Genomic DNA, 1,574 nt, shown 5'->3' on the forward strand with positions numbered 1-1,574 from the left:
AAGAATAAGAATATAAAATAAGAATAAAAAGAAATAAAGAATAAAAGAGAATTATAAAACAAATATAAAGAATGATATGTCAAACAATAAGAAAGAAAAGAATAATATCAAAATGAATAAATAAGAAAAGAATAATAATATAAATGATAATCAATTATAATTTGTTTCTACTTCAAATTATAATGTATTTCATTTATTGTATTTTTATTTCATTCATCAATATTTATCAAAGCAATCTCTTGGTATTCTTTTATTCTTCATTAATTCTTCTTTACATCCACATTTATAAAAACATCCACGTCCAAATAAAGTAATTGGTGATGGTATATTAATTGATGTTAATGATGAACATTCTGAAAAACAATAATTTCCTATTTCATTAATTGATGATGGTATATTAATTGATTTTAATGATGTACAATATTTAAAACAATAATCTCCTAATTTATTAATTGATGATTGTATATTAATTGATTTTAATGATGAGCATTCATAAAAACAATAATCTCCTATTTTAATAATTGATGTTGGAATATTAATTGATGTTAATGATGAACATCCATCAAAACAACAATCTCCTAATTTACTAACAGATGATGGAATATTAATTGATTTTAATGATGAACATTCTTTAAAACAACCATCTCCTATTTTAATAATTGATTTTGGAATATTAATTGATGTTAATGATGTACAATATCTAAAACAACAATCTCCTAATTTACTAATTGATGATGGTATATTAATTGATTTGAACGATAAACATCTATAAAAACATTTATTTCCTATTTCACTTATTGATGATGGTATATTAATTGTTGTTAATAAACGACAATTATAAAAACATTCATATCCAAGTGATTTAACTTCTGATGGTATTGTATTTCCATATTTCTTTCTATCTTCTTCTGTATATTTTATATTTTTATAGATATTTCCTTGTTTTTTTTCAAATAAATATCTCCAATATTCTACTTGATACCATATTACTTGTTTAAATATTTTTCCATCATTAAATATTTCATCATTATAATTATAAATATGAAATGTTTCAATATTAGTAAATAATTTTCTTGAATATTCATCTAATGGAATTGGATTAAAATGAAATCGTTCTATATTTCCTCTAAATCTTTTAACACCCATTTCTAAATTAATAAAATCATTAATATCATTGAAATACATTGATGTTATCATTATTTCATTATATCCTAATTTCATTATTGATTTATTATTTATTAGTTGTTTTTATTAGTTCTTTTATTTTTATATTTTAATTTCTTCTTTTTTATTATTTTATCATCATTCTATTTTTATTAATTGATATTTGTTATGAAAAACAATAAATAATAAGAAATAAAATAAAATGTTAATTATTTTTATTTTTAATAAATTATAATTATTAAATATTTCATTTTATTTTATATTTTATTCATTATCAGATTTGAATGTAGCACGTCAGAGACACCACACACTTCCCTAAAATATTATCATCATTCAAATCTACCAATTATGGACTGATTATAATGTTGTATTTAGTTAGAAAAACATCATAATCAATACGCTAGAATACG

At 19.5% G+C, this 1,574-nt stretch overlaps 1 protein-coding gene across 1 annotated transcript, besides 5 other annotated features; it reads right to left on the bottom strand.

Moving 5' to 3' along the window:
- Window positions 1-154: a microsatellite.
- Window positions 155-216: 62 nt separating this feature from the next.
- EDI_304860 (uncharacterized protein) lies at window positions 217-1,221 on the bottom strand (the record flags this gene model as incomplete). The annotated part of the gene is made up of 1 exon (XM_001741167.1): window positions 217-1,221. The coding sequence occupies one exon, from the start codon at window positions 1,219-1,221 to the stop codon at window positions 217-219; it is 1,005 nt and encodes a 334-aa protein (XP_001741219.1).
- Window positions 1,153-1,319: a microsatellite.
- Window positions 1,197-1,314: a microsatellite.
- Window positions 1,320-1,341: 22 nt separating the features above from the next.
- Window positions 1,342-1,433: a sequence feature (AT_rich).
- A 7-nt stretch (window positions 1,434-1,440) lies between these two features.
- Window positions 1,441-1,572: a repeat region.
- Window positions 1,573-1,574: the final 2 nt, after the last annotated feature.

The sequence above is a fragment of the Entamoeba dispar genome, genomic scaffold (assembly GCF_000209125.1).
Source record: "Entamoeba dispar SAW760 scf_1105229463613 genomic scaffold, whole genome shotgun sequence".
Classification (NCBI taxonomy): Eukaryota; Evosea; order Mastigamoebida; family Endamoebidae; genus Entamoeba; species Entamoeba dispar.